Source organism: Lynx canadensis, chromosome A2 (assembly GCF_007474595.2).
Source record: "Lynx canadensis isolate LIC74 chromosome A2, mLynCan4.pri.v2, whole genome shotgun sequence".
Classification (NCBI taxonomy): Eukaryota; Metazoa; Chordata; class Mammalia; order Carnivora; family Felidae; genus Lynx; species Lynx canadensis.
This window is the reverse complement of record NC_044304.2, coordinates 51177061-51200634: the sequence shown is the minus strand read 5'-3', so window position 1 is coordinate 51200634 and position 23574 is coordinate 51177061. Positions and strand designations below refer to the sequence as shown.

General features: G+C 45.6%; 1 protein-coding gene across 9 annotated transcripts in view; it reads right to left on the bottom strand.

Annotated features, from left to right (window-relative positions):
- The window catches only part of TTLL3 (tubulin tyrosine ligase like 3), a 28944-nt gene extending 5503 nt beyond the window's left edge, over positions 1–23441 (bottom strand). For 5 of the 9 annotated variants that reach the window (XM_030307341.2, XM_030307345.2, XM_030307349.2 and 2 more), the window contains exons 1-11: positions 21092–23441; positions 20855–20946; positions 18921–19089; positions 18682–18779; positions 17444–17572; positions 16197–16311; positions 15362–15460; positions 13916–14111; positions 10301–10449; positions 6527–6770; positions 4941–5376 (exon numbers count right to left, since the gene is read on the bottom strand). In XM_030307341.2, the coding sequence (XP_030163201.1) occupies positions 4941–5376; positions 6527–6770; positions 10301–10449; positions 13916–14111; positions 15362–15460; positions 16197–16311; positions 17444–17572; positions 18682–18779; positions 18921–19089; positions 20855–20946; positions 21092–21557 (2193 nt within the window). In that variant the 5' untranslated portion in view covers positions 21558–23441. The remainder of the gene's footprint in view (positions 1–4940; positions 5377–6526; positions 6771–10300; positions 10450–13915; positions 14112–15361; positions 15461–16196; positions 16312–17443; positions 17573–18681; positions 18780–18920; positions 19090–20854; positions 20947–21091) is intronic. The other 4 variants (XM_030307343.2, XM_030307342.2, XM_030307344.2 and 1 more) reach the window with 4 other exon arrangements.
- Positions 23442–23574: the final 133 nt, after the last annotated feature.

The following is a 23574-nucleotide window of genomic DNA, read 5'->3' as shown; positions in this document are numbered from 1 at the left end:
GGAACCACAAAAGACTCTGCATAGCTAAAACAATGTTTTTTGTGTGTGTTTTTTTTTTTTTTTAAGATTTTTATTTTTAAGTAATCTCTACACCCAGTGTGGGGCTTAAACTTACAACTCCAAGATCAGGAGTCACACACTCTACCAACTGAGCCAGCCAGGTGCCCCCAAAACAATCTTGAGAAAGAAGAACAAAAGCTGGAAGCATCACACTTATGGACTACAAACTATATTACAAAGCAATAGTAATCAAACAGTATGGTACTGGCATTAAAAAAAGACACATAGGTCAATTGAACAGAATACAGAGCTGCCCAGAAATAATCACACATAAATGGTGAATTAATTTATGACAAAGAAGGCATAAAAATATTCAATGGGGAAAGGGCAGTCTCTTCGATAAATGGTGTTGGGAAAACTGGACAGCCACATGCAAAAGGATGAACCTGGACCACTACCTTGTAACACACAAACAAACCAACTCAAAATGGATTAAAGTGAATTTAAGACCTGAAACTATAAAATTCCTAGAAGAAACCATAGGCAGTAAGCTCCTTGACATGGGTCTTGGCAATGATTTTTTGGATTTGACATCAAAAGCAAAGGCAACAAAAGCAAAAATAAACACGTGGGACTACATCTAACTAAAAAGCTTCTGAACAGCAAAGGAAACTATCAACAAAGGGAAAAGGCAACCTACCCAATGGGAGAAAATATTTGCAAATCATATGTCTGATAAGGGGCTAGTATCCAAAATATACAAAGAACTCATACAACTCAATGGCAAAGACAAATAGTCTTATTTAAAAATGGGCAGAGGATCTGAACAGACATTTTTCCCAAAGATGACAAAGAGATGGCCAACAGATACGTGAAAAGGTGTTCCAAGTCATAATCAGCAGGGAAATCCAAATCAAAACCATACTGGGATATCACCTCACACCTGTTAGAATGGCTATTATCAAAAAGATAAGAAATAAGTATTGGTGAGGATGTGGAGAAAAGGGAACACTTGTATGCTGTTAGTGGGAATATAAATTGGTGCAGCCACTGTCAAAATAAATAAACTTAAAAAAAATTTTTTTATAAATAAGAATTAAAACAGTATTGAGGTTCCTCAAAAAAATTAAAAATAGAACTGTGATATGATCCAGCAATTCCACTTCTGTGTATTTATCTGACGCAAACAAAAACATTACTAACTTGAAAAAGTATCGGCACCTTCATGTTCACTGCAGCATTATTTACAATATCCAAGACATAGAAACAACCTAAGTGTCCATCAATGGATGAATGAATAAAGAAAATATGACTACTATCATGGAATATTCTTCAGCTATAAAAAGAAGGAAATCTTGCCATTTGTACAACATGGATGGGCTTTGAGGGCAGAAATTATGCTAAGTGAATTAAATCAGAGAGAAAGACAAATATCTCATGATGTAAATTATATGTGGGATCTAAAATAAAAAAAAAAAAAGAGAGAGAGAAACAAAACCCCTGAATTCATAGAGACAGAGAACAGATTAGTAGTTGCCACAGGCAGTGAGCAAAATGGATGAAGGGGGTCAAAAGTTACAAATGTCCAGTTATAAAATAAGTAAGCCATGGATGTATAGTTAATAATACTATATCGCATACTGGAAAGTTGCTAAGAGAGTACACCTCCTAAGTTTTCATCAGAAGAAAATAAAACCATCACTATGTGTGGTAAAGGATATTAACTAGACTTTTTGTGGTGATCATTTCACAATATATACAAATATCAAATCATTCATTATGTTGTATATTTGAATGTAATATTGCATGTCAATTACATGTACGTAATAAAAAAAACTTCAGACAGATCTAAGTCCTTTAAAGCAGCTACAGATCTTTTAAGCATCCCAAGGGCATACCTTTATGTCTTATGTTTAAGTCTTTAACACATTTTGAGTTAAACAGGGCTGTAGGCACTCTCTGTTAACAGTAGGGCTTCTATAATTGTGAGGGCTGTTGTCCTACAGTAGCCTCACAGAGAGAAGAGCTATCTAAGAATTGTGGATATGGCTTTTGTATAATAGAATAGATTATAACTTCATACATAAGAAACCCACAAAGTTTTAAAATATATGCACTTGGACTGAATGGGACAAACACAATATGAAATCAAAGAGGCTTCTATACTCCCACACTTCTATGAGCAGGTAACAGACTAAGAACTATTGAGGTTGTTCATGGGAAAGGATGATTTAGGACTGAACTGAGATCCCAATGGATGAAAGCAACAGCCACAGAGAATTCCTAGGAAGTAATGATGGTCCAAATAGCAAAACTGGAAATATGTGCAAGGCTAGATTTCAGAGTGGCTATGGACCAATGCTTCCTGTGTACTTCCTACTCTGCCTCTCCTTTTTGAGTGAGGGAATCTATAAAAGGAAAAAAGGAGGACAAAGTAAGACAAACACAACCAATGCAAACAGTGAATCCTCATCACATGTTGGTTTAAAATAACAAAAACAGGGGCTCCTGGGCAGCTCCGTCAGTTGAGCAACTGACTCTTGATTTTGGCTCAGGTCATGATTTCATGGTTGGTCGGTTGGTCATGAGATGGAGCCCCACATCGGGCTCAATGTGGGGCATGGAGACTCTCTCTCTCTCTCCCTGCCCCTCCCCGACATGTGTATGTGCGTGCTCTCTCTCTCAAAATAAATAAACTTAAAAAAATTTTTTTTATAAATAAAAATTAAAAACAAAAACAAAAAAAGCTATGAAAGATTTTCGGGACAACTAGGACATCTGAAAAATGCAGATGTGTAGTCCCTAAGCCAGACGTTTCAGAACAGTCTCTGGGGGTGGGGCTTCCTGACTCCTGTACATTTGGAAAGCTTGCCAGGTGATTTTGGCCTGTGAACCAGCATTTGGGAACCATTGTGCTAGAATGTTCCCTTCCCCTTTGGTTTTGTCTTATTTTCCTGCCCTTATATTTGTTTTTTGAAACAATATGCCAATATTAATTTATGATCAGTAACTGTGACAAAGACCAGGACACCTGGGTCATGTAATCAGCATGTTCTCTACCTGTGGCCAAACTCTGATAGAAGCCAAATCCTTTTTTTTTTTTAATGTTTATTTATTTGGGAGAGGCAGTATGAGTGGGAAACAGGCAGAAAGAGAGGGAGAAAGAGAATCCCAAGCAGGTTCTACACTCAGCACTCAGTGCGGAGCCTGATGCAGAGCTCGATTCTTCAACAGCCAGTTCATGACCTGAGCCCAAATCAAGGGTCAGACGTTTAACCAACTGAGCCACCCAGGTGCCCCAATAGAAGCCGAATCCTAATCAGAACGATACTTAGAATTAGGATATTGAATTTAACTACCATGAGAAATTGCAGAGTTCAGCAACCCTTGAAATTGGTTTTCTGACTGATTTTTAAAAACTGTATTCTATTCCTATAAGTGAACTCAAATCTCTTTCTGGAACAAGGTGAGTAAAATTATTATACAAGGAATAAAATAATAACAACAATAATAACAGCAGCAGCTTCCACTAACTGACTCTTACTGTATGTCCAGGCATTATAAGTGATGCCGTCTATCATGAGACACCTGAGGACCTTATTAGGTAGTAATAATAGCTAAAACATGTAGCATTTATGATGTTCAAGTGCTGTTCTGAAGGGCTTTACCTATGTCCTCATTTAATTATCACAACCTTATGAGGTAGGGATTATGTTCAGTCCTGCTTTACAGACGGGGAAACGGAGAACCCTAGGGGTTAGGGAATTGTTCCAAGTCACACAGCTCATAGTTATTGAGCAAAGATTTGAAGCCATGAGGTTTTGCTTTTAACATTTTGCTATATGCATCTCTAGAAACATGATCCACATGTATATTTTTGTTGTTGTATTACAATTAATTATTTTTGTTTTAATTCCAGTGTAGTTAACACAGTGTTATATTAGTTTCAGGTATACAATATAGCAATTCAGCAATTCCACATATTACTCAATGCTCGTCAAGATGAGTGTATTCTTAGGGGCGCCTGGGTGGCTCAGTCAGTTGGGCATCTGACTTTGGCTCAGGTCATGATCTCGCAGTTCGTGAGTTCGAGCCCCGCGTCCGGCTCTGTGCTGACAGCTCAGAGCCTGGAGCCTGCTTCGGATTCTGTGTCTCTCCCTCTCTCTGCCCCTAAGCCAATCACACTCTGTCTCTGTCTCTCTCAAAAATAAATAAACATTAAAAAAAAAAAAAGATAAGTGTATTCTTAATCCTCTTCACCTATTTCACTCATCCCACCCCTCCCCCCCACCCCTGGTAACCATCAGTTTGTTCTCTATAGTTAAGAGTCTGGTTTTAGGTTTGTCTTCCCCCCCACCCCCTTTCTTTATTTGTTTTGTTTCTTAAATTCCACATGAGTGAAATTATATGGTATCTGTCTTTCTCTTCTTGGGTTATTTCACTTAGCATTATGCTCTCTAGATCGATCTATCCATGTTGTTGCCAATGACAAGATTTCATTTTTATGGCTGAATAATATTCCACTGTATATACCACATTTTTTTTATCCATTCATCTATCAATAGACACTTAGGCTACTTCCATAATTTGGCCATTGTAAATAATGCTGCAATAAACATACGGTGCATTTATCCCTTCAAATTAGTGATTTTGTATTCTTTGGGTAAATACCCACTAGTGCAATTACTGGATCATAAGGATGATTCACACATATTAACTCATTTTCACCCTCCCAAACCCTATGAGAAAGATGGTAACAGCATCTTGATTTTACAGATGAGAAAATGGAGGCTCAAGGAAAAGTGGCTGTACTGAGTCACTATGGCAGGACCAGAACTTGAACTGGGACTGTCTGACTACAGTGCCCTGTGCTTCACTACAGGGATGCGTGGAAGAGGGGACAGACTCCCTGGGGTCTTGCCTAGGCCCAGCAGCCTCACCTGCTTGTAGATGAGCTCGAAGGCTCCCGTGTCGCAGTTGCGGTCTAGCCGCCGGTCAATAACCACACGCAGGGTGTCAGCTTGCACACCTGCACAGAGCCGGGCGGTGACAGCCGTGGAGGGGGCCATGGTGGGGCTGGCATTGATCTCAATGAGCCAGGGCTGGAAGTCCTCACCAAACACAAAGTCAGCACCGTAAAGCTCGAAGCTGGCCTTCCGGCACTGCACAGTGTCCTGGGAGGTCTGTAGGGCATGGATCACAGCAGCCTTCATGCCAGGCACGATGATGGTGGACCAAGCGTTTGGGGCCCCCATCTCCTGCAGGTGGGCCTGGAACTTCTGGCTTGACCACATGTTGTCTGAGGGCAGCAGCGGGTGTCGATGGCATGAATTCTCCAGGTGCTTCTGGATGGAGTTGTTGCACAGGTGCACTGAGCTGGGGCAGAAAGCAGAAAGCTGAGGTCTGGCTCCCTGTGCCTCTCCCACCCAAATGCGGGGAGGGCAGGCAAACCCTGGAACCAGCCCTGGGCCACCCTGGACTGTTCACCTTGAGATAGGGTTCAGCTAGGGTAGACAAGAAGGACAAAGATCTGGGTGCCACCACAATCTTCTAGGGCCAGAACCAGTCTTATCCCTTTGAGGGCACTACCTATGGGGCCACAGTATTATGTACATTAGTCCCAGTTAACCCTTCCAGCTCCTGGAAGGTAAGGTGGGTTAGAAGTATGGGCCCTGTAGTCAAACTGCTCAAGTCCCACCTTCACCACCGACTAGTTGTGAGATCTTTTCACCCAAGTGCTCCTTCACATCTGTCAAATGGGGTAGTAACAGTACCCACTTCACTGGGTTTTCATGAATGACTGAGATAATATACATGAAACACTTAGCACCTGTCACATAGGCAGCATTCAGTAACCGACAGCTATGAGTTTCATAATACTGCCTCCATTCTTCAGATGTGAGAAAAGAAGCATAAAGAGGTTTCACTTGACCAAAGTCACACAGCCTAGAAGCTGCAGAGATGGAATCTGAACCCAGGACTCAACAAGACTTTCTCTCAGCCCCCAAGTTAATACTGCAACTTGACTCTCTGCTCTCGCATTTCTCCTGAACCCCCTGACCCTGCTCTACAGTCTTTTTTTAATAACATGTATCATTTTATTACCTATTAGATAATTCTACTTATTACATTCATTGCTTATCTATGAGTAACAGCATTAAAATGATGCCTTATAAGCATAAGATACTTAACATTACTTGTTCTAAAAACGATAAAATTAAGACAACCATTTTCTACTTAGAGTGGCAAAAATAATCAATAGCGTTGGGTAGGACATGGGCAGACACATTTCATACATATCCAGCTTATGTGCGGGAATGTGAACTCTTCAGAGCTGGGCTCTTGTTTTGTTCACTGCTGTATCTCAAATGCTAAAACACACTTGGTAGGTATCTGTTGGATGGATAGGGGACCTGCCTGTGTGCAGTCTGTGTGTGGAGCCCAGCATTGTACTGGGGAACCACCTGTTGCTTGTCAGCTCCCCAGCTAGACAGGGAGCTCACAGGAAACAAGGGATGGGGCTCACTTGTCCAGGTTCTTCAAGGAGAAGGGCTGTGTGGAGAAGCGAATGTAGCTGTCACGGTAGAACCACACGGTAAGTGGGTTCCAGTCAGTCACCAGGAACCACTGTCTCAGGTCAAACTTGGTGCCAAAGATGAGCAGGGGACGCTCAATATACTTCTGTACCACCCACTTGCCGTCCTTCATCATCATGGGGTTGCCGTCTACCAGCTTCAGCATCTCCTCCAAGTGGTCCATACACATGATGCCTATGGGGGAAACAGGGTGGTCAGGGATCAGGTCAGGCTTGGGCTAGAAGGGCCAGGGGACCATGGAACTGATAGGGCCAAGTACGTAAAAGTGCTTCTCCAGAACCCTGTTCTCTTTGGCAAAGCTGAGAATCTGCTAAAGATTAAAAAAATTGGGCGGGGAGGGGGGGAACACCTGGGTGGCTCAGTCAGTTAAGTGTCCAGCTTCAACTCAGTTCATGATCTCACAATCCGTGAGTTCGAGCCCCACATGGGGCTCTGTACTGACAGCTCAGAGCCTAGAGCCTGCTTCAAAGTCTGTGTCTCCCTTTCTCTCTGCCCCTCCCTGACTCACGCTCTGTCTCTCTGTCTCTTCCAAAAAAATAAACATTAAAAAATATTTTTAATTAAAAAATTGTTTTAATTAATCACTTATGTTTAATTGAAAAGTAATATATGCACGCATAAAAATTCAAACCATATTGGGCTTTTTTTTTTTTTAATTTTTTTTTTTCAACGTTTATTTATTTTTGCGACAGAGAGAGACAGAGCATGAACGGGGGAGGGGCAGAGAGAGAGGGAGACACAGAATCGGAAACAGGCTCCAGGCTCTGAGCCATCAGCCCAGAGCCCGACGCGGGGCTCGAACTCACGGACCGCGAGATCGTGACCTGGCTGAAGTCGGACGCTTAACCGACTGCGCCACCCAGGCGCCCCCATATTGGGCTTTTTAAAATACCATATGCACATATGACTTTGATTAGTTTTTTCCCAATAATTAACAGAATATAAAACATAAAAGCAGGCAGTACAAAGGGTACACAATTAAAAATACTTCTTTCCCAGAGGCAGCCAACTGTTGCTTCCAGGTCCAATGGATATCCTTCCAAGTTATGGAAGATTTTACGTGCCTCAGTTTGATAAGATTCTATACATCTAACTAAACATGTTAAGGATTCAGAATAGTTCTTGGCCCATGGTGAGCATTCAGTAAATGTTAACTCCTATCACTATTATTAGTTACCTGTAGAATAAATTTCTAGCTGTAGATATGCTGGCTCCAAGGGTATGTACATTTTTTCATTTTTATATTACCAAAGATGTTCTACCAGTCTGCACTCCCAGCAAAGTATATGAGATTATGTATTTTCCCACATCCTACCCAACACTACTGATTATTTTGGCCATTCTCTTAGGTAGAAAATAATTGCCTTATCTTAATTTTATCTCTTTTATGCAAGTGACATTAAGTATCTTATACTTAAAAGGCATCATTTCAATGCTGATACATATCAGAATCACATTGCAAACATACATACTCACAAGTCAATCTCATTCCTTCATTGTTTGGCACCCAAAGCAGACTGATCACCTGCCAATGGCACAGAATAACTTGTGTCTAGTTCCCAAACCAGATCCTTTCTCAAATGGCCAGAATGATCACCAAGATTCCCAAGAATACAACGCCTTGTATAACCAAAAATTAAGGCTATTCATGTCCATTGACCCAGCAATTTCATTTTTAAGAATTTATCCTAAGCCCAAAAGATATTTGCACAGGATGTTTATCATAGTGTTGCTTGTAACAGCAGTCAATCAACAATAAATAGGAAAAAAACTGGCAGCCATCTAAATATCCATCAGAAATGGATTAGGTAAATCCATGACAGTGCATCTAAACAAGAGTGAAGTATGCAACTGTGAAACAGAATGAGATAAGAGAGTACATACTGTACTTTTATGTAACATCTAAAACTAGGCAACACTAATCTATAGTATTATAAATCAGAATAGGGGTTACCATTTTGTGGACATAGAGACTAAGAGGGGTCCAGGAGGGACCCTCTAGGGTACAGGTATTTTATTTCATAATCTGGGTACTTTCCACAAGTGTGTTCACTTTGTGACAATTTGTCGAGTTGTATGCTCACACCTTTTCATTGGAATATCACATGTGCATTTCAGTTAAGCTTTTCTAAAAAATGGAGATACAACTTTGAAATTTGGTGCTAGGTACATGGGGATTCACTGTGTTATTCTCTCTAGTTTTGTGTATCCTGAATGTGTACATAACAGTAAGCTAAAAACAAGAAAAAAAGAAAAAGCAGATCTAGATGTACTAAAATGAAGTCCAAAACTTATTAAGAAAAAGAAAGATGCAAAAAAGAGATGAGTTATACTAACTGACATGGAAAGATATAATAAATGAGAAAAGAAGGCTACAGAATAATATGGTGTTTAAAACAGGGGAGCCTGGATGGCCCAGTCAGTTGACCATCCAACTTTAGCTCAGGTCATGATCTCCTGGCTCACGAGTTCAAGCCCCACATCGGGCTTTGTGCCGATAGCTCAGAGCCTGGAGCCTGCTTCAGAATCTGTGACTCCCTCTCTCTCTGCCCCTCTCCTACTCATGCTCTGTCTCTGTCTCTCAATAAATAAATAAATGTTAAAAAAAATTATTTTAATAAAACAACACACACACGCGCACACACACGCACCCTCCCTCACTCTCTCCCTCCCCAAATGCAGGGAAGGAAGTATAGAAAGAAACACACCAAAAGGTTAATAGTAGTTATCTCAGTGAAATCAAGAGTGGCTTTTGCTTTCTTTTTTCTATATTTCTGTATTGTCTAATCTTTTTTTAATAATAAATACATATTTTTATAATTAGAAAAAAACAACACAAGTATTTTCAAGGTAGGAAAAGAAAAGACCAAGATGCTGGTTTTGAAGTGACATGGGGATGTCACTCAGTGTCTGGACTTTAACAGCTTCACCTGGACATGAACAAACTCAGTATCTGGAGGATCTGGTGCAAAAAGTCTGTTTTCCACATCTCATGAGTCCTTAACCAGTTTTTTAAGGCTGGGCTAATGCATCACCCCAACTTGTTGGCTCCCCTATTATAATTCCATTCATGTTGGGCTGAGCAGACAGGATAAAAAATAATAGCACATATACAGCAGTTACTATGTAAAAGCACATATTATATTCACTTATCCTCTGGAGTAGGTAATATTGGCTCCATTTACCGAATGATGAAATGAGGTAGAACAGAGGTTGACTCTCCTGCCCCAAGTCTTACAGACAGTAGGAGGCAGAGCTTGGGTTTGACCTGATGTAGTCTGGCTCTCAGCATCCATACTTTAACCACTGTGCTATACTTCACAAGGATGCACTGGTCAAATCAGAGAGCCCATAGATGACAGACCACTGCACATGAGTATCACCAGACACACCTAAAGCATTAACCCAACTCTGAGGGCAGGAGAGAAGATGACATCGTCATCACAGCAGCCATCGTTTGTGGGGCGATTACTCTGTGCCAGGCACCATGCTGAAATTTAGCCACAATACCTTACAGATGAAGTAACCGAGGTTCAGAGAGGTGATGTAACTTACTCAAGATCACACAGGCTATTAGTAGCAAAGCTGGGATTCAAACCCAGGCAGTTTGGGTCCAACACAGCCTGCACTACTAACCTCCCTAGCCTCTAGTTAGAGACGCAAGCTGTAGGGTGCTGTTGCAGGAAGCAGGGGCTGACTCCCACCTCGTCCTCGGGACTTGGCTCCCGGCTTCACGATCCAGACGTTGCGATCTCCTTCCATGTCTATCTGCGGCACCACGGCCCGCAGCTGCTGCAGGATGTCCTCACAGCGCTGGATCTGAGTGTCGAGGTGCCTGAGCTCTGCCCCCTCGCTGTGGGGAGATGATGGGACTTGGGCAGGGCTGGGTCTGGGGGCAGCCTGGTGGACAAGGCAAGAGGAAACACAAGCCCCCTGGCCATGGTCCAACCAGCCTAGGTCATACCCTCCCCCGACAGAGCCAGATAGGTCTCCTCCAAACCTCCATCCCACCCTCAAGCTGCCCCCCAAATTCTAACTGGCCTAGGGTGCCATCTGAGAATGCTAGAATATGAAAGAAGGGGGATATTCCACTTATTACACGCCCTCCTACTCCAACATTCCACCTTCTGCCACCTACCTTCTGTTACAATAGAACTGCCTTCAGCTGAATTTAATCACACCAGCATCTGATGATGAGGCACTGCTATGTGCCAGGCATGGTGCCAGGGGTTTCACATATATTATCACTAATCTTCTCTATGGCCCTGCCAGGGAAGTATTACTGTGTAAACTGAAGCTGGGAGAGTTCAGAGACTTGCCCAAGGCCTCATATTGAGTTAAGTGGCTGAGTCAGGATGCAAATGCTGTCCTGTATGATCCCTCCACCCACAGATGCTTTTTGGGGTTCATATTCCTCCAAACCTGGACCTAACACCAGTTGATAGGTGGGTCCCTTCCTGGTCTAATTCTTCCTAAGCACATCTGTATCACACATCTTGGCTTGTTTCTCGTCTCATCACCTACGCTTATTTGGTTATTGTGTCTGTCTCCCTCCCCTGGAATCCAAGCTCCATGAGAGCAGGAACATTTTTTACAGTCACTATTCTGCTGTATTCCCATCCCCCAGCAGTACACCTTTTAGGTACTCCCCAAGTCTGTTGAGTGGATGAATGGTTGCCTGCCTCAGCAACTGGGCTGTGCAGATAAGAGTTCATGGACAAAGACAGACTCTGTTCTCTACAAGACACAAATGTACTGAACTAAACCAAGTCATGAAATACCCTAGATGGCAGCCTCATCCACACTCTCCCATTCCTTTTCTTCTGACTGAATAGGAAGGAAGCTTCCACTAGATGCTAATGCCTTTTTACATCTTAGCCTTATGAATGTCTGCAGCCTTGAAGAACTTATACCTCTTTTAACAATGAGGCAGCAGCACCCAATGGGGAAGCACCAGAAGCAGAGACAGCCAAATGGTGGGGGCTAGGCATGGCCTCTTAGGAAAATTCACACTCAAGTCCTAAATCTTCTATTTCCAGAGGGTTTGCTGGAAACTTTTCTGTGGGCCATGGCATAGGGAATCTGCTTAATAAACCTGTGATTTGGCCCAGGGAAGTGTCATATGATGGTGGCAAGGGCATGTGTCATTTGAAAAAGTACATTAGACATAACAATACCATTTTTATATTTAACAACAAACAACAAAAAAGCAACTGGTGTTTTTGTGGGAAGTCAACCTTGATAAAAGCCTGGCTGGTGAGCCATGTATGTGTTTTTAAAAAGTTGAAAACAGGGGCTCCTGGGTGGCTCAGTTGGTTAAGCAACCAGCTCATGGTTTCAGCTCAGGTCATGATCTCACAGTTTCTGAGTTTGAGTCCCACATCAGGCTCTGCACTGGCAGTGCGGAGCCTGCTTGGGATTCTCTCCCTTTTCCTCTCTCTCTCTCTCTCTCTGCTCCTCCCCTACTTGTGCTCTCTCTCTCTCTCTCTCACTCAAAATAAATAAACTTAAAAAAAAAAAAAGCAGTTGAAAACATAGCCATAAGTACTGCATAAATTAATGAATGCTAACTATCCATAACTTCAGTGAGTGAACCACTTAACAGCATTTATATTTGACTGAGGCAGCCATGTACCCCAAAACCTTTTTTTTTTTTTTTTTTTTTAAGGTAGGCTCTATGCCTATCATGGGACTTGAACTCATGACTCTGAGATCAGGAGTTGCATGCTCCACCAACTGAGCCAGCCAGGCACCCTTATATGATGTAATATTTTACATAATCCCAACTTTTGAGAAGTGCCTAAGGCTCTTTAGAACTTACCTCACATCTAGAAATACAAAGGACTCATGTTCTAATGTTCTTAGTCTTGAGAATTCTTAGTTTAAGAAGGAGGGGCTTTTTCTGATACTTCTCTGGTAGTTAAGGTAGTATAGGGTCACCTAGTTTTTAATTTCTAACATTTTTTTTTTTTAATTTTTTTTTTCAACGTTTATTTATTTTTGGGACAGAGAGAGACAGAGCATGAACGGGGGAGGGGCAGAGAGAGAGGGAGACACAGAATCGGAAACAGGCTCCAGGCTCTGAGCCGTCAGCCCAGAGCCTGACGCGGGGCTCGAACTCACAGACCGTGAGATCGTGACCTGGCTGAAGTCGGACGCTTAACTGACTGCGCCACCCAGGCGCCCCCTAATTTCTAACATTTAAAACAGATACAAATGAATTATTTATCAATAATGAAGGTTTGCTCAGTATGTCATTCATTGTAAGTTCATTTATTAATTCTTTAGTCGCCCCTATCAAAATCAGTAAGTCTGCCCATTCCTTTCTATTAAAACCACCCCAGCTGAGGCCCTTAGCACTCCCACCTGACTTGCTGCAAGCCTCCCCACCTGAGCTGTACACCCACTGAGGGCAGGGACTACACTTCATTTTTGGAGACTGGCACAATGCTGGGCACACAGGAAGCGCTCAATAAATGCTGGGTGCCCTCCTGCCTTGGGGGCGCTTCTCCCTTCCTCTCTCCTGCACACCTCTGCTGAATCGAATTCCTGTCTCAACTCAACTCCCTTCCTCTGATTAAGAACTTTTTCCCAAAGTGTGTTCTGAGAACACAACCCCTCAGGATGCTTGGGGTAGGGTGGGGGCTGGGGTCACAAAAGTACAGGATATAATGCACAGTCTGTCTCTTGGAGGTTGACATCACCCACAGGTTCTGAAAAGTCTTGCATCAAGGAAGCCTAAATTCATTAACTTTGTTCAACCTGATGTTTTCCAAATGCAACTGACCACAAAAGCCTTTCTTTCATCAAATCGATTTAGGTCCCACAGAGCTAAGCATCCTATGGAGCATCCTTTGGGAAACACTGGCCTCCAGGATAAATCCCAAATGACTTGACAGACTCTCATTTTGTGAAAGAATCCTGGGAGTTACACTGAGTGCATAACACAAATTATCCTGTCTAATCCTACCTTGGAGGCAGACATTATTTTGCATGTGAAAAGTAAAGCTCAGAGAGATGACCTTTGCCAAGGCCAAAAGAGCTTGGAAGGTGCTAAAAGTCAGGACTATCTGACAGCACAGGCCATGATCTCAGTAATTATGGCACGTCAACCAAGATTCAGGAAGAATGATTTGGGACCTGTCATGAAGGCAGTGGGAGCCCCCGAGGGTTCTTGAACAGTAGAGGCAGGGCAAACAAAAGTGGGAGGCCTGGGGAGGAGAGAGTCTATCTCTGAGCTTCAGCTCAGAACACAGAAGCCCCCTGAGGGCCAGGGGGAACCTGCCCAGACCCCGCAGCCCTGCGGCAGAGGTACTCACTGGACCACTTGGTAGTAGCGCTGGAGGAAGAGGGACCAGCCCTCAGGGCTGAGGTACAGTGGTGCCTCCAGGCCCTTGTCGATGTCCATGTGAGCCAGGTTGCTAAGGTGCTCCTCACAGGCACACAAAGCCTCATCCACAAACTCTGGGGACACTGTCGCTGGCTTTTTCTCCTGTTTCTTGGGCTGCTTGTCTCCTGAAGACAGAAAGGGGCCTGTCACTATCTGACACGCAAGGCACATAACCTGACATATGCCACAGCCTCCAATGCTCTAAGGCCTGTCATTTGCCTTAGGCCCAGTATACACCTGTACCCTATACTGTCCTGGGACCTGTCACTTACCTGAGGCTTTGTTCTAAATTCACCTGTGACCCTAGTACTCACCCTTGGCCCCACCGTTCCAGGACCTGTTATTCACTTGAGGTTCTACCCTAAATGCCCCAAAGCCTCTCAGGATATAGCCCCAGCACACACCTGTAGCCTCTCTGTTCCTGGGACCTCTGACACACATAAGGCCCTTGTGTCCCTGATCCTGGCACACAAGTCTTCTTTTCACCTGACACACCCAGGAGACAGCAATGGAGAGAACTCTTTCTGGAAGAGGCAGGAATTTTCCTCTATCCAGTAGAGCTGCCCCCTACTTTCCTGAATCCATGGCTGATAGGCCCTTGGATAATAGGATGGACACTCAGAGGTAGGAACTAAGTTCAGAGACAGAAAGGGCAGGCAATGGGTTGAGCCAACATGCAGTAAGGGATTCTCTGTGTACCCCTGCCCCCTGCCACAAGGGACAAGGGGTCCTCAGACCACATAAAAGTACATGGTTTCACTGCTTCTTCCTCATCCGAGACCTGAGCTCCCCACAGGCAGGGATGGACCATGTCTTCTTAGTCTGTCCTCTCTATACTGCTTGGCCACATGCCAGGCCCATGGGATGGCTGGATGATGCAGTGGATTAATTAACAAGTGGATCAGAAGACAGGTGGGTGATTGGGAAAGAAGAACAGATGAGTGGGTGGAGTGGAGGATACATGGATGGTGGATAGGAGAATGGAAAAGCAGGTGGGTAGATAGGTAGATGAGTTTGTGGCAGGATGGGAAGGAAGGTAGGTAGAGGAGAGGATGGATCAATAAGGAGTGTGGAGCTGAGAGAAGGTAGGTGAATGAGTAGATCAACAGTGTGGAAATGAATGATAAATGGATGGGCAGGTGAATGTGAGCTCAGTGGGTGGGGGTGGGGGACTAGGCAGGTAGACAGGTGAGTAGATGGATGGATGGACAAGTGGGTGGGTACATGTATGGATGGTGGATGGGAAGAAGAAAGATGATGGGGAGGGCCAGACGGATGTGGCTAATACATAGACAGATGTGTAGATGAACACATGGATGGATGGGTGGAAGGATAAATGAAACAGGTAGGGAGTGGAGGTAACCATAGTACTTACCTGGTGCCTCTTCCTCTTCTGCCTGGATAGAGAACGACTTCCATTCGGACTTCACCACCAGCTTGAGAACGTTGCGGGCAGCTGTCAGCCAGAAGTCCTCTGCTCCCGGGGCAGGGGATACCCTGTTCAGCCCCTAGGCTCAGGCCTGTTCTGGTTCCGGAACCTGATCATAACCTGCCCCATTTTGGATCCAGAACCTAACTTCTGACTCTAGACTCTGGGGTTAGAACCTGGCTCCTGTTGCAGTTGTAGATCCAGGCCTAGAATCTGATGTGGCATATATACTGCCTTCAGAATCTTGCCTAGACCTGTTGTCTCATTTTCCCCTTCTGTTCCTTCCGATACACTTTTGATACTTATTCTAGCCTGAGAACCAGACCTGAGCCCAAAACCTATGTCAGATTTGGAGATGAATTTAAACCTAGCATCTAATCTGAACCCAAATTCTGACCTGAACTTGGAACATGTTCTGAAGTCGGAAACTACTCTGCCTTAGAAGTCCAAAGTCCACAGCCTTTTCTAGATTTGGAACCCAATCTACCCAGTGGAATTTGCCACAGGCCTGGAATATACAGTGGACTCTAAACTCAACCAATCGACCAACTCTGAGAACCTGCTTTAGAATACAAATTAAGCTATCTGAGCTCTTCTGGAGGTCTGGGTTGACCAAGCTAGGAAGTTCATTATGGGAGTCACATTAGGGAAGATAAGGATTGGAAATGGAGAAGGAAGTCAGCTGGAGTGAATGAGAGCATCTAAAGAGAGGCCTTTTGCTCTCTAACACGAACCAGGGTTTTAGCCTGGGGGTCCAGGAATGGGGCTGGCATCTCCTTACCTATGAAGGCCTTTTTGTCATCCTCAGCACCCAGGCGGTAGCAGCGTGGAAAGAAGGAGTCAGCATCAGCCTCATCAAACCACGGCAAATTCCGGAGATTGAGACACAGACCCACCTATGAAGTTAGCCACTGAGGGGGCACAGTGGGACTTTCCCAGAGCACTTCAAGGGACTTCCCACATTCGCCACATGCCCAGACAGCTCAGGGAGACCCTGCTTAAATGTTCTCAGAGCCTCTGCTGCACTTGATAGGCCTGACTCACTCATCCATTTCCTTATGTATGCCCATGCAGTTTGCTCTGCCAAGAATGCCCTATATCCTTCTTATCCATCCTTCACATTCTTTTTTTTTTTTAAGTTTATTTATTTTGAGAGAGAGAGAGAGGGAAAAAGAGAGAGCATGAGCAGGAAAGGGGCAGAGGGAGAGAGAGCAGAGCCATCAGCACTGTGAGATCAAGCCTGAGCCAAAATGAAGAGTTGGATGCTTAACCTACTAGGCCACCCAAGTGTCCCCATCCTTTCACATTCTTAAAGACCTGCCTCCTTTAGGATATCTTCCCAGCCCGCACCAATAACATACTAGTAGGTTCTAATAATAAAGCTCTTCATTCTTGCCAGAACCCTACAAAATAGGTGGTATTGGTATTCTCAGCACCTGGGTGGCCCAGTGGGTTGGGCATCTGACTTCAGCTCAGGTCATGATCTCCCAGTTCATGGGTTTAAGCCCTGAATCTGGCTCTGTGCTGACAGCTTAGAGCCTGGAGCCTGCTTCATATTGTGTCTCCCTCTCCTTCTTCCCCTCCCCTGCTTATGTTCTCTCTCTCTCAAAAATGGATGAAGAATAAAAATTAAAATTAAAAATAAAAAAATAAACAAGAGGAAACTGAGGCTCAGAGAGGTGAAAACACTTGTTAATAAACCCAGGTAAGATCGAATGGATCCATCAGCCAGATACCCCTTGCTTAACTGGTAAGGGGTCTCTTGTTTACAGTCATTGGATTTGGTGTTTTCTTGGCTCCAGATGCTGTTTGGATCCCGGAATCAATCTTAGTCATTATGTGTACATTTGCCAGATATGCTGCAGGGGTTGGATTTGAACCCAGGCCTGCCTGACTCCAAATCTCACTGAACTATATACCGCTCCACCTCCTAAGAACTCTTACTGACAAGGAAAGCAGGGAGTGGGGTTGCCAGCCCAAGGACTAGTCGGTTAGAAGCTGCTATGCCCTCTCTGCTGGGGAACCCACCTTTGTGGTAAAGGAGCCAGCCCGGGCATAGTGGTTTATCATCTGATCCTTGGAGAGGATTTGACAGTCCAACACGTCCCGCCGAGTGGTCCAGATGAAATAGGGGATCTCGTTCCGAACCATGCGGGACTGGGGAGAGCAGAGGAGACGGGGGAGGCTGGTATTTCTCAGCACAAGGCCTGAGAAACTGCTCCTCACTCTGTTGAGCCTGTGTGTGTGGGTGTGTTTGTATGTGTGCGTGTGTGAATGGAAGAAGAGTATGCTTCCAAGGTGGCCTCTAGCCCACACCCCATCTTGGTATAAGGTAAGAAGAGACATCTCTTCCTCCAGGGCACACACTTGTGAGCAGAAAGCAGGCTGGCTGGCAGAACTCCTTTGGTCAGGTGCCCCTAGGCAGTGACTGAGCCACACAACCGAATGCCACACCTTTGTTTTGGCCCATGGCTATCAGTGACAGGACAGTGACTCCAAGCTGATGGGCACAGAGTGTGTGACAAAGACTCTCTCAGGACTCTACCTCCTTCATCCTTCCCACAATTCTGGGAGGTAGAATTACTAACAGGCAATGACATCATGTGTCGGGCCCTGTTCTAAGTGCCTTTTTTTTTTTTTTAAGTGGTTTTCCTATCAATTCATTTAATGCTCATAAGAACCCCACGAAGTAGGTGCTATTGTTATCCCCATTTCACAGATGAGGGAACTGAGGCACAAGCAGGGTAAGTGACTTATCTAAGAGCTCATAGGCTTGAGCCACATGAAACTGCCAGTGTTCAACTTTTTCTGACATAAAAAAATGACAATTTGGTATAGTTCAGCTTATTAAGTGGTGGTGCCAAGATTTAAAGCCAAGTGTCCTCACTTCAACACAGAGGTGTCCTCACCTCCATACCATCATATCAGCGCCTTTCAGAGCTTTTTAGGCACTTCCTTCCAGCCTTCGCTTGCCAAGGGCAGAGAAAGGATGTGAAATAAGGGGGTTTTATTTGGAAGGGGGAATTACTAGGTGGGCAGGTTATGCTGGCTTATAACCTAGCAGAGTTCTGATCCCAGGCCAGCCTTGTCTGAGCCCCACTGTGTCCCTCACCACTCTGCTGGCGCATCCAGGCTTTATAGAAGCAGTTTTTACTATAGATGAGGAAACTGAAGCCCAGAGAAGGAAAGGACTTCTCTGAGGTGACCCAGCTGGACTCTACTGCTCTCCCTCTAAGTCCCTCACTGCCAGCCCCCAGAGCCCTCACCATCAGAGCATGTGTCCCATCTAGATCATCAAATTCCAGTACATCATCAAAGTCAAACAGCTGTGGTGGCCGAAATGCCTCGTCCTCATCTTCATCCTCTGTGGATGCAGAGCCCAGGCCTGGTGAGGCCCCTGTCCCTGCTCCATAGGCCCATACCAAAGTCTCAACCCTGGGATAGAGGGAACCAAAGGAAAGGGACTCAGGAGGGGCAGCCTGTGGAAAGGGAGGGAATGGCTCACCACCCTCAGTGGTGTCACTATCACCCATTACTGAGCTATCCAGATCCTTCTGGGGTGGCGGCAGGGTGGTGCCTGAGTGATGGACCATCTTCTTCTCCACCCAGCCTCTCCGGCGCAAGAGGCACCGTATCACTGGGTAGCGGCCTTGGATCATAAAGATCTTCTTCTGCTGTAAGTTGAGAGAAGGATACTTATTCAGTGAGTATCATCCAAGTGCCAGACATATGGGATATAGTAGTGAACCAGACAGTTCTGGTTTCTGCCTTCAGGAAATGTTTATGTTCTAATAGGAGAGACAAATTATAAACACATAGAGAAATAAATATGCATAGTAATAATTATAATGGTAATAGCTAACAATTATTGAGCACCTACTATGCACTGCTTAGCTTATATGTATTATTAATAATATGTATTCTTAATAGATGCTATTATCCCCATTTAAGTGGTTATGAAACAGAGACATAGGTTGAATAGTTTGGCCACAGAGTAATTAAGTGAAAAAGCATTTAAATCCAGGTTGGCTGCTTCCCAAAACTGGATGCTCAACAGGGACCTAGAGGGACTAGAAATACATACATGGGAACGGTAAGAAGGAGTGTACAGAACTAGGCAAACGGCAGTTCAGGCAGAGGGAAAAGCATGTACAAAGGTCTTGAGGCCGAACAGAGATCAGAAGAAACTGGAAGGAAGCCAGGGAGGATACGGTGTGGAAAATGAGGGCAGAGCTCCTAAGGAAGCAGGTAGTGGTAGCTTCAGGAGACTGAGGAAGGCCTGCAGGCCTTGAACAGACTTGAATTTTATATTGAGGGTAGCATGAAGCAATAAAGGCAAAGTGAGGACGTGATATGCTTGGAGGCTTTATAAGTTTGGCTTGCTGCTATACAGAGAACAGATGGAGGGGAAAGGGGGTAGGAGAGGGGACCAGGGAGACCAGTTAGAAGGCTGTCGTGGTTTGGGCAGGAGAAAAATCACAATAGCATTCTAGAATGAGGGTGAAGATGTGGAGAAGGTGACAGAGCGGAGACTCGCTTTGGAAATAGACATGACTGGTTTTGCTCATGGGGTTAGATGTGTAGTAGGTAAGCAGGGTGCCTGGCTGGCTCAGTCAGTACAGCACTCAACTCTTGATCTCAGGGTCATGAGTTCCAGCCCCATGCTAGGCAGAGAGTTTACTTAAAAACAAAAACAAGAACAAAACATGGTTATCTAGATGTGTGGGTGAACAAACAGAAAGATCATATTTCTGGCTTGAGAACTCGGAGACAGGAAGACCGGAGATTAGGGAGGATGACACGTTTAGGCAGGAAAATCAAGAATATGGTTTGGGGCATGGGTATGAAATGCTTCTAAATTCTCTCTGGGTGGACATGTCAAGTAGGGGGATGGATCTAAGGAGTGTGGAGTCAAAAGAGAGACAAGGGCATGTAGAGGGCACAGCATGTTGACCGGACCCAAAGCCAAGAAGATCGGTGTGGAGAGAGATCCAAGGAACCAGGAAAGCCCTGTAGAGCCTTCAAAGGCTGAAAATTAGCAGCCAGGGAGGGAGAAAGGAAAACTAGGGGTGTGCAGACAGCCAAGGGGGAAGGGTATGTGGGGCAGCAGTGTAGAGTGACACAAAGTACCAGACCAAGATTAAGACAGAAAGGGGGCTGCTGGATTTGGCTCCTTGGAGGTCAGAGTGACTGGGACGGATGGGAGTGGGTTAAGGCTAGAAACCAGAGGCTAAGAGCTGAGTGGTGAATCCCAGGTAAATAAGTTAGACAATTCCACAAAGAAGGGGTACTGAAGAATTGGGAATATTTTAAGATGGGTGTGGGATCAAGGTTTTTGGTTTTGTTCGTTTGTTTTTAAAGAATGAAGGAATACAGTTCGGAGAGGCAGATTAAGCCATTCTCAGGGCCCTTTCTAGACACCCCCCAGCCCCCTCCGACCTTGACAGCTCTCTCCACGTGGATCCTGGCGTTTCTGAGCCGGCCCATGTGGTGAGACGCCTTGGAGAATCCTTGCCAGAGGACAAGGGAACCTGCAGAAAGATGCGGAGTGGGCATGGGGCAGCCTGGGAGCTCGGCCTAGCGTCTCTCCGGACCTCCCGACGCCCACACTCCTTTCTCCACCCTTCATCCGTATACCCACACTCCGCACTTCTCCCGACCCCTCATTCCCCCCACCCCAAGTCATCTCGTCCTCTCCACCACCTCCGACCAGGATAGGCAGGCCGCAACGGGCCTCATCCTCCTGTGACTGGGCATCATCCAGGGCCGAGGTGTGCGGGGACCTGAAACGGCAGAGATCCTCGGTGCTCTGCGCGTGGATGCCGTAGGCCGGCAACTCGAACGCGCGGCTTAGGCCGCGCGCAGCGGCGGGGCTCCTGGCCCCGCGTTTGCGGCCTGCGCGAGCCCCCTCGGGACGGGCGGAGGCAGGCCCAGGTCCCGGCGGCTTCTCGGGAGGCTGGAACTCGGTGTGGTGCGCACACGGCCATGGGGCGGAGGTTCTGGTGCGTGACTCCGTAGACTGCGGCTTCCGCCGCCAGCTGCACACCGGGCCGCCCTCCCGGCAGAACCAGGCAGCAGAACTCCGGGGCGCGGCCCCCAGCTCCCCCACGCTCAGAAGCAGGGAGGCGCCGGGGCCCTGCATGCGCCGCTCACGGCAAGCGCTGTCCCGGCGCTCGAGAGCCCGCCTCCCCTCTGCACACCGCCTCTACTCAGGGGAGGGCCCAGCGGAGGCTGGAGAGAAGCCCTCAGTTCCGAGGCCCCGCCCTCTGTTTGCTGTCGCCCTGGAAACCATTCCCCGGGCACAATCAGGGCTCAGGTAGTGGGTTGCGGACTCCCTCCAGCGGGCTAAAATACGGACCTCACCGAAGGTGGAAGCACAGAGCACCGCACTGCCAGTTAACTTCAGGGTCATGGTTCCTGTGGTTTGAGTCATTCCACAGTATTTATAGAGAGCAACCGTGATATGCAGGCAGCAAGCTAGGTGCTGGAGACTGGAAGAAGAAACTAGAAGTGACCCCTGACCTCATGGGGGTTACAGCCCAGTGGAGGGAAAACAAAATAGCAAGCAACAAAGAAATAAAACAGCTGTAGGTATGATAAGGGCAATCAACAAGCAGTAAACTGAAACCAGGAAGGGGATAAAGTTTAGAGAAGGCAAAGATGTCCTCTCTGAAGAGGTGACATTTAAGCTGAAGACTACACAACGCCAAGGAGGTCAGGAGTTGGCTAGGGAAGAGAAAAGGAATAGTATTCCAGGGAGAGGAAAGTCTCAGCAACAGCCCCGAGGAGGTTAAGAACCTTCCCTGGGAACTAAAAGGCAACCAGTGTGGCTGGAGCCTAGTGAAACTGGATCAGATCTACAGAGCAAGGCGGATGGGCCTAGGGTAAGGTCCTTGGGGATTGATCTGAAAGCCAGGGCAGTATATGGGGGAAACAATGGGAAAGTACAGAGTGCAGCACAATCTCCCCCTTGCCCCCACCCCACACCACCAACTCAGAAATAGGAAAACAGATTATTGTTTGAGTCAACCACAGAAAAAATGTAACAGCCACAGCCCTCCAGACTGCAAAGACTTAATAACCTTTTTGGAGGTTGTGGCAAAGTATGATCTTCCAAAGTCACAGGTGACATAAATAAGGCTCCAAAATGTTAATTCGCCTAAAATCACACAGGACAGCCAGCAATGGAACTCAGGTCTGACTCCAAAACCCCACTCTTATTTAACGTAAGTACACATTATCACTCAGATGGGTTACCTATTAGGCACAAAAGTACCAAAGGAGCAATTTGAGGTACAAACTCCAGCAGTGCTCATTCAAGCAGAGTCCAAGTAAGAGTACTCGGGTCTAAGAACCCAGCTTTGTTAACTACGGGGCAGATCTACCAGTACAATGAAGGTGGATCCTCAACCTCACTGTCCAGCCAACCTCAACCTGAGATCACTCTTCCCAACCTCCCTTGGTTGGAGACTGGGCTTCCCAAAAGGAATGCCCCCAGAAGGTGGCAGGCTGTTGGCGACCATCCAGTCTGTTCTTTCTCCTCAGCCTCAAACCTGGTTTTAGGGGCTCTGGACCCTGGGAGATGGATCTGTGAGAAATGGCTGGCTCACCTTGGCAATGCTGTCCTGTGAGGGTTGTGTGAGCAGCTGCCATACTCTAGTGAAAATCCAGCTTCACCATGAGCATCTTTAACATTTACTGCAAAGCTAGAACATAGCCATGTGCCCCAGAGGAGGGCACACCTAATTCTGTAAGGCAGCAGTTGGGGAGGTCACAGAGGTAATGTCATAAAAGGGATGATAGCTGTTCAGGTTACTCCCACCTCTATCCCTCTTCCCTTTAACATTACCTCAAGACTTCTTTGGTGATTTGGAAGAAACTCTTTTGAAAGCTCAGCTCAAAGGCTAACCCTTCTAAAACTTTTCCCAAACCTCCTCCCCTTCCATAAATACACCCACTGTAGACTGCCAGATTTGTTTGTGAATATGAAAACACTTCAATACACCAATTTAACACTTAGTTTTCACTACCCATCCCCCAACTCTCTCGAACAGGCATAAGGTCTCTCCCCCACCACCTCCATGCCTAGCACAATGAAAATTATCAGTTTAGATACTGTGCCGGTGGAATGATCAGCTATCATTTATTTAGTGCCTATT